Source organism: Natrix helvetica (assembly GCF_964273705.1).
Source record: "Natrix helvetica genome assembly, chromosome: 1".
NCBI classification, from domain to species: domain Eukaryota; kingdom Metazoa; phylum Chordata; class Lepidosauria; order Squamata; family Natricidae; genus Natrix; species Natrix helvetica.
This window is the reverse complement of record NC_138548.1, coordinates 372,237,547-372,250,797: the sequence shown is the minus strand read 5'-3', so window position 1 is coordinate 372,250,797 and position 13,251 is coordinate 372,237,547. Positions and strand designations below refer to the sequence as shown.

The 13,251-nt window shown below is 43.2% G+C and overlaps 1 protein-coding gene across 1 annotated transcript; it reads left to right on the top strand.

Annotated features, from left to right (window-relative positions):
* LOC309391583 (uncharacterized protein) lies at positions 1–10,171 on the top strand. The gene is made up of 5 exons (XM_081952200.1): positions 1–1,275; positions 2,065–2,191; positions 2,354–2,436; positions 2,863–2,989; positions 5,438–10,171. Exons 1-5 carry the CDS (start codon positions 838–840, stop codon positions 8,071–8,073), a joined length of 3,411 nt encoding a protein of 1,136 aa, XP_081808326.1. The 5' UTR covers positions 1–837; the 3' UTR covers positions 8,074–10,171.
* The last annotated feature ends 3,080 nt before the right edge of the window (positions 10,172–13,251 follow it).

Genomic DNA, 13,251 nt, shown 5'->3' with positions numbered 1-13,251 from the left:
TGCAAACAGCTCCTACTTTCCTTCGCTGGCCCTTTCCCACAGCTGCCCGGCGAAGCGCCTCCTGGCTTGGAAAGCGGCGAAGATTCTGGCTAGCTGCCGAGCCAAGCCGGGAGATCTTTTCAGTCTCCAAATCTGGAATTGGGGGGTGGGGGGGGTGGATCTTGTGGGGCTAAACTGGAAATCCCCCCAATCTTCTACCATCTGCACTTCTCACTCACCTGCCCCATTTTTGCTGCGCCGGACTCTTAATTTGGGCGAGGAGAGGAGCTTCTTGGTGAGAGGTTGAATTCTCCACAGTTCTCTTGAAGACTCCAAGCAAGTTTAGGGTTGGGTTTCTATCGAGAGCACCTGCAGTTCAGAGGATCTGGGTTTCCTGGCTTGGGAAAGCGTCCTCTTTCCAGGGCTTGGAGGAAGGGAAGTAATCCCTTCTGCCGCAATCCAAAGGTTCAGGCTGATCCTCACCCCGTGTCAATATTCCTGATATTTTGAGTCTTTAAAAGTGGCACCCTGGATACATATTTAAAAAAAATATCCCACAAACTTCAAGAGTTCTTAACTTTCAAGAGAAATTTGCATAGCCTTTGTAATGTTTCCCCCGCAGTGGCTGTGGTAATGTCCAAAAATGTTTTTTCACTCGTTGCAATTACCTTGCATTAGTGGCTGTGATCTACTGTTTTTGCTTTTAATCCTGGCAAGCCGCTCTCCTGCATATTTTTCAGGAAGGTAAATTGTAAACATGAAATAATGAGAGTTTTTTTGTCAGTGCTTTGGACTAGAGTTTTCTGCACGGTTTCTTCTTAGCCTGCAAGCGGGGCATAATTCCCAAAGAAGCCAGACATGGAGGGGAGAAATGGCTCAGTCTCCAAGATGGCTGAAGGGGATTCCACTCCCACGAAGGAAGGATGCTCTGCAGATTCGGAAGCGGGTTTGGGTTTATCTGGACAAACAGCAAGAACACAGCAGGGCATTCTGAAAGAAGAAACCCCACATTGTGTTGTCCATCGTTGCCCTTTCAGGGAGTTCTGTTACCAGGAGGCTGAAGGACTCCGAGGCATATGCAGTCGACTCCACCGTTTTTACGATCGGTGGCTGAGCCAAGAAGAAGACCACGCGAAAACTCCGATGATGCATTTGGGGGCCCTGCCCCTGGCCACCCTGTCTCAGATGGAGAACTGTGTCTGGATGTATAGAGCAGAGACCCGCTCTCAGGAAATAGGTCAGGGTGAAAGTCTCCTCCTGAGCCAGGTGGAGCAGAAAATGCCGCAAAAACAGCAGGTGAGATCAACATGAATGAATATTTACAGGTTTCCGGTTCTAATATAGTTAGGATGATCTTCCTAGAATCCTGTCCTGGTTAGGTAATTGGTTCTATCCATCTTCACCATGATATTTCCAAGGACATATAACTGTGATGGCGAACCTATGGCACGTGTGCCACAGATGGCATGTAGAGCCCTCTCTGTGGGCACGCCAGCTATCGCCCCAGCCCAGCTCCACCGCGCATGTGCACATGCCTCCCGCCAGCCAGCTGGTCTTCAGGTCTCTGCAGTGCACGTGCGGTGGGCAGGGTGCAAGTGGGTGATGTGTGCGGCAGGGGTGGGTTCCAGCTTCTACTGCCAGTTTGCTCAGGGACATGCTTTGCGTGTGGCCGGCCGAGTTACTACCTACTCAGTCGAACTGGTCCGAACCGGTAGGAACCCACCTGTGGTGCATGTGCGTATGTGTGGGGGCACATGCACAGAGGGGTGCAGTTTGGTGCAGGAGGCTTTCCAGGCCCAAAACAGGGCGCGTGGGGGCCTTGCGCCCCATTTTGGACCTGTGTAGCCTACTGTACCAACCTGGAAGCCAAAACAGGGTGAAGGGGGGTATATGCGCAGGGGGGGGCAGTCCTCATCTCCGGGGAATGTGTGCATGCATGCAGGTTGCGCATGCATGCGGAGGGGGCACTCACATTGCATTTTGGATGTGCCTACTTTGGGCACTCAGGACCAAAGAGGTTAACCATCACGGACATATAATAATTTGGGACAGGGGCAGTAACATTTTGTTTGGTTGCTATTTTAGGTTCGTGCGCTGTTCATGGGGATGGCTGCCCAAGGTTCTAAAGCATTAGGGGACGTGTCACAAGTCGCTCAAGAAATTGTCTTTGGGAAGATTTCCCAGGAGGACCCATCTCAGGAGACCTCATCAGGTAAAAGGCGTCTGGTGTATTGGAGTCCTCAGAAGTATACATTGCCTCTGAAATCTTTATATCCCTGAGTTCCTGTTACAATAATACCTTAGCCCTGTGGGCAAAGTTTTTCTTGGACTGTTTTTAAAATATGTACTACCTCTGCTTTTATGTCATTCTCAGAGAATGGAGCAGTGGTGATTGTACCAATGGGAAGGTCTCTTCTTTGTGGTGGTGCAGAAACAGTGGTTGTACTTCCAACTCAGGTAGGAGGATCCCACCTCCCAAAGTGCAGCATGATTTATTCAAGGAACATGAGAAACTCTCCGCAGTGGTCTAAATCACTTTTCAAAGCCAATTTAATATGTCCCAGACAACAGTTTATCAGACCGTAAGCATCTTGCCGGTGTTCTGATACCATCCATATATTCATAGCATCTCATGCTTCTTCTTGAAAACATCTCCCAATATCTTCAACTTGTTGGTCAGTGAAGACTTGTATATCCTACTGGGCAACATAAGACATTGAAGTGTCATATAGGAATATCCCAATACATGCTTAATAAACGTGCCTCAGGAATTGATCAAAAAGAATATAAGACGTGTTCCCAACAAGTGGAATTTTTTTTTCATTAGAATTTGCCAGTATTTTCTGGAATTGTACATTAACAAGGATTGCTATTGTACTTTAGGTTCCGGTGTCCTTTGAAGATGTAACTGTGTTTTTCTCTGAGGAGGAGTGGGCCCTGCTGGATTTTGACCAAAAATCCCTGTACAGAGAGGTCATGCTGGAAAATGCTAAGAATGTGGAGTTCATGGGTAAGGGATCCATTTTTTTCTGGACTGAAATTGGTGGGGAAGGTATATTCTGATGAGAGCTAAGCAGCTTATCAATTTCTTGGAGGATATTCAGGTCGGTACTTTAGCTGAAGAGAACTGATGACTTTATGTGCATTGCACCTAGAGCAGTGATGGCTAACCTTTGGTTGTTGCGTGCCAAAAGCGCCCGCGACCATAATGCAATGTGTGCCTGCGCCCCATGTGCATAGCCTGTGCACATGGCCCCATGCATGCGTGTGCGTCTCCTGCATGTGCTCCGCTCCCCCGTGCATGCACAGCAGAGACCCGAAAACCAGCTGGCCAGCGGGAAGTGCGTACACATGCGCGGTGGAGCTGAGCTGTGATGACGGCTCGCGTGCCCATAAAGAGGGCTCGCCATCACGGACCTAGAGTTATGTATGTGGGATGGATGGCTATATAAATCAAAGTAATAATCAGCATAATTTTATTAAGGACTATGTTAAATAAATTATACAAAGCCTAACACAAAAATACATAAAACAAAAAAATTAGAAATTGCAACCCACCCACCCGGCTAAGAAAGTAAATTTTCCCTTTTCATCTCAATATTAATGAAGATTAACAATATATCATTGACTCTTAAAATACAGCACAAGAACTTTTCATTCTATATCTTACCCTATTTTCTATAAAGTCTTCTCTAAGTCTTCAGCTAGCCTTAATAATATCAGTATATAATCCCCATTCCATTTAGTCTAGGTTGCCCTCATCCCTCATAACAACTATTAAAAATTGTCATAATAATCCCTTATTTAGATATCAAAAGATTAATCCATTACACCATTGCATATTTCTTAAAGAAAAACTATCCAATCCAGATAATCATTAAACATCACAAAAAATAGCCTACCCTTTAACCATACGCAGGTAAACCAGGTTTATTTTTCTCCCCTTCTTCTTTCTAGCCATCTTTAAATCCCAGTAATACTCCAAAATTATTAAAAGGAAGAGGTTTGATCAAATCTTTAGTCCTGAAAAGCTACATTACTGCCCTGAGACGGTAGAATTCACAATTTCTAGCTTATCACAAACATGTGCAAAAAACTATAGTTTTTACTGCCTGTTCACCAAAATCAGCTGTCCAAAATATATATACTGTAGGAAATTTCCAGATTTCTATTTCTTCCAGAGAGAATTTCATTAGTCCACACCTCGCATCCAGCTGCCAATTTCAAATGAAATTGAAATTGAAAAATGCAGGCATTGGTTCTCCTCACCTCACTGGAAGTCGTCATCCACAAATCAAAATAATCATAATATTAAAATAATAATAATTGCCTCTCCCACTTGTTTTGGTAGGAGCTCATGTTTACATAATATCTCAAGAAAGGAATAAACACCTTCGGAGACAGTTTTCCAAAGCTGAGGTGCAAGTCACCTCCCACAAACCCCAACTTAAGTGTTAATGCACAAATCAAAAGCAACACTTCTGATTTGTGCATCAACACTCAAATTGGGGTTTGAGGACAGATACAAAAGAACCACAATGCAAGAGAAATACTAGTACTGGAAGTAACCCCTTAGACAATTAAAATTTTTCCCTGAATATATTCAGAGCACCTGGAGATTCCACCCCCAAATACTTGGGGGTGGGGTGGGGTGGAGGAAACCGCAAGGAATTCTCTGCAGTTCAACTTGGGAGGAAACTAGGTTTTCAGGGGAATTCTTAAAGCCCTTTCCCTCCTATTCCCCCCATCCTTTGGCTTGTTCGCCCTATGGTTGGATAATTATTAAGAAGGAAGTTAATATTTGCATTTGGAAAGTGATTTGGAATGAAGATATTATGAGTAAACAGGCAAAAACTGAAACTGAATGTTGCAAGGGATGTGCTAACTGAGGTTCTTTACCTCAGTTGTTACTGTGAGTAAACAAAGATCTCTGTATGACTGTCAACATATACAAGGACAGATGAGCATGGAGAAACACTCCTGGAGTGCACAGGGGGGGAGGTGTCCAAGGGAGGACAACTTTTATCTCATACATGCTGGAATCCCAGTATCTAAATCCAGTTCCCTTGTAGCAAAAGTATCTCCAATTTCTCTAGATGTAATATCAACTTGCCTTCTTCCCCACTTGAAGCCAAATATTAAGCAACAAAGCTGATGATACCCCACTCCAGAACTCAAGATGGTACTCCCTAAAGGTTTTCTCTTGACACTAAATTATTTTCTCCGATAGAGAAAAAATATTGGAGCTTTATGGTTCCTCATGTTTCAGGTGCCTCCAAGCAGTCTGACATTCTGGAAATAACCAGAATCTGAGATACAGTAAAGAAAGCCCCCAGTCATATCCCCACCACCTGGTACAGCAGTATCTAAATACATATATAACTAATATAATGTGATGGCACTTTCACTATGTACCTTAAACTTCTGATGAACGTCTTTTTCTTTTTCTTCCAAACAGTTGACAGGCAGAAACCAGAGAATTGCAATGAATCAGGCGTGAATTCTTTGATACGAACTGAAACTGGAGAAGGGATATTGCAGGAGCCAAACATGACTGAAAACCAGTTGAATAATAGGATGGAGAAATCCTCTAATTTTAAGTATGGAGAAAATCGCACCTTCCATATGCAACATCACCAAGAAAAAGGAAGCTGTTTAAAAGCTGAAAAAATGTCCATCCATAAATCAGATGTCCATGAATATAGCAGTATCTGCACTAAAGAGAAGCAGCCTGAATGCAAGGAATGTGGAAATAATAATAATTTGAATCTCTGTCTTACTTTACATCAAAGCATTGAGATACCAAAATCACCTAAATGTTCAGACGGTGTGGGGGAAATTAATGAGAGCAGCATTTTTAACTCCCAGAAGACAGTTCATAGAGTGGAGAAGTCATGTAAAAGCAGAGAACGCAGAACAAGTTTCTATAAAAGCCATGATCATATTGTGCACAAAAAGTCTTATCCAGGAAAGAAACCTTATACATGCATGGATTGTGGAAAGAGGTTCTATACAAGTATTGATCTTACTTTGCATAAAAGTATCCACACAGAGGATAAGCCAGTTAGATGCACAAATTGTGGAAAGAGCCTCCCCACAAGCAGTTCCCTTACTGCACATAAAAGAATCCACACGGGAGATAAACAACACAAGTGCATGGAATGTGAGAAGAATTTCAGCCAGAGAGCTTCGCCTAATTCCCATGAACTGAGCCATACAGGGATGAAATTATATCAGTGCTTGGTATGTAGAAAGCAATTTTGTACAAGCAATGATCTCATCTCCCATAAGAGGATCCACACCGGGGGGAAACCATTGAAATGCATGAAGTGTGGAAAAAGGTTTACAATGAGACGTGGTCTTATTTCCCATGAAAGAATTCACACAAGGGAGAAAGCATATAAATGCATGGAGTGTGGAAAGACCTTTGTAAGTAGAAGTGATCTTACTTCCCATAAGAGGAGCCATACAGGGGAGAAACCGTATCAATGCTCAGAGTGTGGAAAAGGCTTCAGTTGGAGCAGTAACCTTTCCTCCCATAAAAGGATCCACACAGGGGAAAAGCCTTATCAATGCATGGAGTGTACAAAGAGCTTTAGAGACATGAGTTCCTTTACTTCCCATAAAAGGTTCCATACAGGGGAGAAACCATACAATTGCATGGAGTGTGGGAAGAGCTTTAGTCAAAAAAGCCAACTTACTTCCCATAAAAGGGTCCACACGGGGGAGAAACCGTATAAATGTACAAACTGTGGAAAGAGCTTCACCACAAGCGGTTCTCTTACTGCCCATAAAAGGAATCATACGGGAGAGAAACCGTTTAAGTGCATGGAATGTGGGAAGAGTTTCAGCCAAAGTGCTTCCCTTACTTCTCATGAAAAGATCCATACAGGGATGAAACCATTCCAATGCTTGCAGTGTGAAAAGAGATTTGGTACAAGCAGTGATCTCATTTCCCATAAAAGGATCCACACGGGAGAGAAACCGTTTAAATGTAGAGACTGTGGTAAAAGCTTTACCATGAGACGTGGTCTTACTTCCCATGAAAGGATCCACACGGGAGAGAAACCATACCAATGCATGGAGTGTGAAAAGTGCTTTATAAGTCGGAGTGATCTTACTTCCCATAAAAGGATCCACACAGGGGAGAAACCATATCAATGCACGGATTGTGGGAAAAGCTTCAGTTGGAGCAGTAACCTTACTTCACATAAAAGAATTCACACAGGGGAGAAACCATATAAATGCAGGGAATGTGGGAAGAGTTTCAGCCAGAGCACTTCCCTTACTTCCCACGAAAGGATCCATACAGGGATGAAACCATATCAATGCATGGAGTGTGGAAAGAGATTCAGTACAAGCAGTGAACTGATTTCCCATAAAAGGATCCACACAGGGGAAAAACCTTATCAGTGCATGGACTGTGGAAGGAGTTTTAGAGACTTGAGTTCCTTTACTTCTCATAAAAGGTTCCACACTGGAGAGAAGCCCTACAAATGCATGGAATGTGGAAAGAGCTTTACTCAAAGCAGTCAGTTTACCTGCCATAAAAGAATCCACACAGGGGAGAAACCATATAAATGCACAGACTGTGGAAAGAGCTTCACCACCAGCGGTTCCCTCACTGCCCATAAAAGGATCCACACGGGAGAGAAACCATATAAGTGCACAGAATGTGGAAAAACTTTCAGCCAAAGTGCTTCCCTTAGTTCCCATGAAAGGATCCATACTGGGATGAAACCATATCAATGCCTGGATTGTGGAAAGACCTTCAGTCAAAGCAGTCATCTTAGTTCTCACAAGAAGATCCACTCAGGGGAAAAGCTGTATAAATGCACAGAGTGTGACAAGAGCTTTCATACAAGCAGTTCCCTTATATCACATAAGAGGATCCACTCTGGCGAGAAACCATATCATTGCATGGACTGTGGAAAAAGTTTCATTACAAGCAGTTCCCTTAATTCGCATAGGAGGATCCACACGGGAGAGAAACCGTATCAGTGTCAGGAGTGTGGAAAGAGTTTCAGCCACAATACTTCCCTCTCTTTTCATAAAAGGATCCACACCAGAGAGAACCCCCCTGCCAGCATTTAATATGGAAGGAGTTTCATTCAGAATAATGAATGTCTGATAAAAGGAGCCACAAAGAGGAGAGGCCTTACAGATTTATGCAATGTGGAAAGAACTTAATGTGGTTCCATTTTTGATTACAGTGTCAAAATAGAAATGGAATGGATTATGATTAAATGATAGGGAGGGAAGGAGAAGAGAAGGGGTAACATGGATGAAGACAATTACAGGAACGTTTTAGAAAAGCTTCAATTTACTACAATGAGGCCAAGATTGTGTAATAGATATTGTATAGATCAGGGGTGTCAAACTCAAGGCCCGAGGATTGGATCCGCCTTCCGTGGTACTTAGATCTGGCCCATGGGGCCACCTTGGAAACATGGGGTTGGACTAGATCAGTGGTGGGTTCGCAACCAGTACACTGTGACGGGGCCGGGCGTCCACCTTGGGCACACACACTGCGCATGCAAGTGCACCCACTGCCCTGCGACACTCCAGCTGCTCGGCGGAGGTCGTGCAGGCTGCATGGGTGTGCGCAAGTGGCCCAGTTGGCTTAAAAACAGGTAAGGAACGTGGGCGGGCAGGTGGGTCCACCAAAACACCATTCCGGTATGGTGGCTGCTGCTCCCAGCTGCCACCAGTACACCCGTACCGGGGCATACCAGCTGGAACCCACCACTGAACTAGATGACCTACAAGGTCCCTTCCAACTCTGTTAATCTGGATCTGTAGTAAAGGGGCAAGTGAATTTAAGGGGGTTGGACTTAGTCAACTTGTGGCTACCTAGGAATTGTAGGTTGATCTCTCTTTCAATTCTACTCCCAGATTCTGCAGCTTCTCCTACAGGTGCAAAATCTTAGGTTCCAGGGCTCATCTAATTAAAGTTGGTTAGAGGGATAGAATCAAGATCATATGAAGTGTTAATACCACTTTGTAATGCCTTAGTAAGGCCACACTTAGAGTACTGCATCCAGTTTTGGTTACCATGCTGTAAAAAAATGTGCAAAGAAAAGCAACATGATAAGGGGACTGGAGGTAAGACATAATAAAGAACAGTTGCTGGAACTAGTTTGATGAAAATAAAGACTAGGGGTGACATGATAGCAGTGTTCCAATATCTAAGGAGTTGCCACAAAGAAGAGGGAATCAAGCTATTCTCCAAAGCACCTGAGGGCAGGACAGGAAGCAATGGGTGGAAGCTGATCAAGGAGAGAAGGAATTTAGAACTAAGGGGAATTTTCCTGACAGAACAATTAATCAGTAGAACAACTTGCCTCCAGAAGTTGTAAATGCTCCAACACTGGGAAGTTTTTAAGAAGAGTTTAAATGACTATTTGTCTGAAATGGTATAGGGTTTCCTGTGTAAGCAGGAGGTTGGACTAGAAGACCTCCAAGGTTCCTTCCAAATATTATCCTATCCTATGAAGATTTAGAATAGACAAGGATTTTTTTACATTGTCCATTATTAACCATAACCCTGCTAAGAAAACTGCATGTATTCAGTCTCCAAGTTTTAAAATTCCACTCAATAGTATTTCTATCTTTAATAATGGTTTAGATTTGCCTATATTTATATGTATATGTGTTTGTGCGGCCCCAGCAGTATATAGCTAGTGTAGGAATTAAGAACTGTCTCCTTTAAGAAACTACCTCATGGGAAATGTAGGCAGAGACTGCCTTATGGGAAATGTAATTCCATGACATGTGATCACATCTCTGTTTATGATTGGCCACTGGGTCATCTTGCCCACGTGCAAAGTTTATAGCCGGGCAGTTTAAATGCTTTTGTGAACCGGAATAGTAGCGTTCTACATCTCAGCTCAGCATGGGGATAAATTCATCTTTTTACACTACATGATGGGACAGATCATGGAAAGTCAGAAGTATCTTAACACTGAACTGTAAGTTTTGCTATTAAGAGTACCTGACAATAAACTTGATCTGAAAGAGATTCCTAGGCATGGAGTTAACTGCATGCCCCAAGCAAGCCTACAACGCCCGAGGGCAGAACAGTATTCATTGTTTTATATACATTATTTTTCACAATGTTAGCTATGCAGCCATGCATGTGAGATAGATGGCCATAGAAATCCATTAAAGAAAAATAAATTTACTGATTTTATGTAGTTGTGTGGAGGGTTTTTTTTGCCAATGAACAAGCATTGATCTTTCTATCAAAGTGAATATTAGATACATATAAAACCAAAGCAGCATATTTGCTTATCTTTTTTTCCTTAAAGTGTTATGAGTTATCCCTGATTAACTAAATGTATATTGAGCAGCAGAGGTCAGTATCTATGGCAGGGGTCCCCAACCCCAGGTCCGTGGACTGGCACCAGGTCATGGCATGCCAGAAACTGGGCCACACAAGCAATGGGATGCAGGTAGCATGTGAAACCACTCCCCCTCCGGAAAAATCTCTCTCCATGGAACCGGTTCCTGGTGCCCAAAAGTTTAGGGGTCACTGATCTATGGGACATCTTTTTTTTTTTTGCTTGTTTGCCTAATGTTCCTTATTCCAAAAGGAACCAGTGTGATAGATATGCATTTAATGTTCAAATGTCAGCTGTTTTTCTTTTGCATAAGACAGATGCATTGTAAAGATTATCATTGGAACCAGAGTCTCCTGCAGATATTGGAAGACATGCAATGTTACAAAGTTTTATAATAAACATTAGGTCTCCATCCAATGTACATGTGACACAGCTGTGCTGTTCTGACCATTCCACCAGGAAAAGATTAAGGTAATTGTTTCCCAACCATAATAGCCCAAAAAGCAAAGAAGTCAGTATGGAGGATTTGCAATTACCAAAATAAAAATGGCAAGTGCCTGTTCAATTGCCGCTGGTCAAAATCCAAAGTTGTGGATGCTCTGTTGTGGAGGTTTTCATTTGTCCAAGATGTTATAAGGAATTCTGCCTTGGGCAGAGGGTTGGATTAGACCAGGGGTGTCAAACTCGGCCCGCGGAATGCTTAATCTGGCCTGCGGGGGTGCTCTGGAAACTGAATGACCAGCCCGTGCTGCTTCTGCCAGCGAAAACAGCTCGGGAGCCCATTTTCACTGGCAGAGTGCTCAGGCCACCACAGGCACCGACATGAGTGACACTGAGGTGGCCACGCCCACTGTGGCGATGCCCCCCCCCCAGCTCAAAAACAACCCTGATGCAGTTCTCAATGAAATCGAGGTTGACACCCCTGGACTAGACTAAAAGACTAAAAATATGGAAAACTGATAGCAGAAAAAGACCTAGTGGTCCATTTAGTCTGCCCTTTGACTTTGCTTTTTGTTTCAATTTATTTTTTTAATTGTTAAAAATACAGGTAGTCCTCAACTTAAGACCACAATTGAACCCAAAACTTAGGTTGCTAAGTGAGAAATGTAAGTGAGCTTTGTCCCATTTTAGGACTTCTTGCCACATTTGTTAAGTGAATCATTGCACTTGTTAAATTAGCAAGATGGTTGCTTGAATCTGGTTTCCCCCTTGACTTGGCTTGTCAGGAGGTTACAAAAAGTGACCCCAGGACACTGACAACCATCATAAATACGAGTTGCTTGTCAAGCATCCAAATGTAAATCACATGACCCTGGAGATGCTGCAACGGTCATAAGTGTGAAAAATGGTTGTAAGTCAGTTATTTCAGTGTTGTGGTAACTTTGAACTGTCACTTCCCGACACATCTGCAATTGCTGAGGTAAAGTTTAAAAAAAAAACTGGATGCTTTTGAGAAATATTCCCATTGGGGAATTCAATTCCTTTCTATGTTCTGGATTTTTCTTTTCTTCAGGATTCTCACAGCTTTTGTCACTTCAGATTGGGACTGTTCCTCAATGCTTGTGTAGGAAGGTATCACCCAGCCCTCTCCCCAAAAAATGAAATATCCTAGGAAATATTGAAAAGGCAGAATGTTATATTTTCCTGGATGTGAAAAAGGGAGAAACACATTTTAAACACAAAGTAATTTCCTGCAGCTTCCTGCCCATCCCCACTTTGTCAATGGGCCATTGGGAAGGCCAAGCTAGTCCACTTTACATAATAAAGAGTTCTCCCCTTCAGCTCCAGGGGGATGGGAATGAAGGCATGATAATATAAGCCTTTACTCAACTGACCACATGGCAACTGAGAATTCAACCAAACCTGGATTCAAAACTCAGCCTAGAGGGTTGCCCTTGCACAGGCCCATGTGAGTCTGACAGCCAATCAGAATACATTTCTTGCACAGGAACAGGAAACAGATAGGTGGGGCAGAACAGATTATAAAAAGCCCTGCAAGCCCTTCTTCACTCTCTTCCTTTGCCTTCTCTTCTTCTCCACCAACATTGAAGCATGTGATCACCTTTTCTGTTCATGACTCAGGCCATGTGGTCCTGTCCACCATTAAAACCATCTTTCCAAGCAGCCTCCATGTCTCCAGTGTCTTTTTCCCCACTTGGAGTCGAACCCAGAAGGACATTTCTTCCAACAAGACTTTAGGAAAAAGTGCAAAGAAAAGCAACTAAGATGATTAAACACCTGGAGATTAAAACATATGAAGAACAGTTGCAGGATTTGAGTTTGGCTAGTCTATAGAAAAGAAGGACTAGTGAGGACAATTATAGCAGTATTCCAGTATTTTAGAGGCTGCCACAAAGAGGAGGGGGATCAATTTACTTTCCAAAGTACCAGAAGGCAGGACAAGAAACAATGGATGGAAACTAATCAAGGAGAGAAGCAATCTGGAATTGAGGAGAAGCTTCCTAACAGTGAGGAAAATTAACCAGTGGAACAGCTTTGGGTGCTCCATCACTGGAGGTTTTTAAAAAGAGACTGGATAGTCACTTGTCTGAAATGGTGTAGGGATCTCCTGTGTAGGGCAGGAGGGGGTTGGACTAAAGGATTTCCAAAGTCCCTTCCAATTCTGTTCTATTCCGATTGTATGATGAAGAACAGTTACAGAACTGGGCATGGCTAGTCTAGTGAAGTGAAGGACCAGGGGAGAAATGATAGCAGCCTTTCAATATTTGAGGGGCTGCCACAGAGAGGAAGGGGCCAAGTTATTTTCCAAGGCACCCAAAGGCCAGACAAGGAATAATGGATGGAAACTGACCAAGGAGAGATTTAACATAGAAATAAGGAGGAACTTTCTGACAGTGAGAACAATCAACCAATAGAATAGAAGCCTTCAGAAATTGTGGGAGCTTCATCACTGGAGGCTTTCAAGGAG